The sequence below is a fragment of the Eimeria tenella genome, genomic scaffold, assembly GCF_000499545.2.
Source record: "Eimeria tenella Houghton genomic scaffold, Eth_scaff1770, whole genome shotgun sequence".
Lineage (NCBI taxonomy): Eukaryota > Apicomplexa > Conoidasida > Eucoccidiorida > Eimeriidae > Eimeria > Eimeria tenella.
This window is the reverse complement of record NW_013541599.1, coordinates 4,528-4,803: the sequence shown is the minus strand read 5'-3', so window position 1 is coordinate 4,803 and position 276 is coordinate 4,528. Positions and strand designations below refer to the sequence as shown.

General features: G+C 60.5%; 1 protein-coding gene across 1 annotated transcript in view; it reads left to right on the top strand.

The window, feature by feature from the left end:
* Window positions 1-276, top strand: part of ETH_00035455 (uncharacterized protein) — a gene marked incomplete at both ends in the record, with an annotated part of 2,686 nt that overhangs the window by 826 nt on the left and 1,584 nt on the right. Inside the window, one exon of the mRNA XM_013373819.1 lies at window positions 4-276. Coding sequence (XP_013229273.1) covers window positions 4-276 — 273 coding nt within the window. The remainder of the gene's footprint in view (window positions 1-3) is intronic.

The following is a 276-nucleotide window of genomic DNA, read 5'->3' as shown; positions in this document are numbered from 1 at the left end:
CGGCGGCGGGCGCGCAGCGGCGGCAGCAGCTGCAGCAGCAGCAGCAGCAGTCCGCAGCAGCACTCACTCTCGCCCTTAATGAACTTGATGAGCTGCAGCAAGCTCCAGCAAGACACAAAATAAAAGAAGTTGTGCTGCAGCAAGCTTTTGAAGAAATGGAGCGGCGGCGGAAGTACATAGAGTTGCTTGCTGCTCCTGCTGCCAGCTCGGACGCAACAGCAGCAGCAATTCTGGCTGCTGCGAGCAGCAGCAGGTTCGCGCCGCTGGGGACGGAGC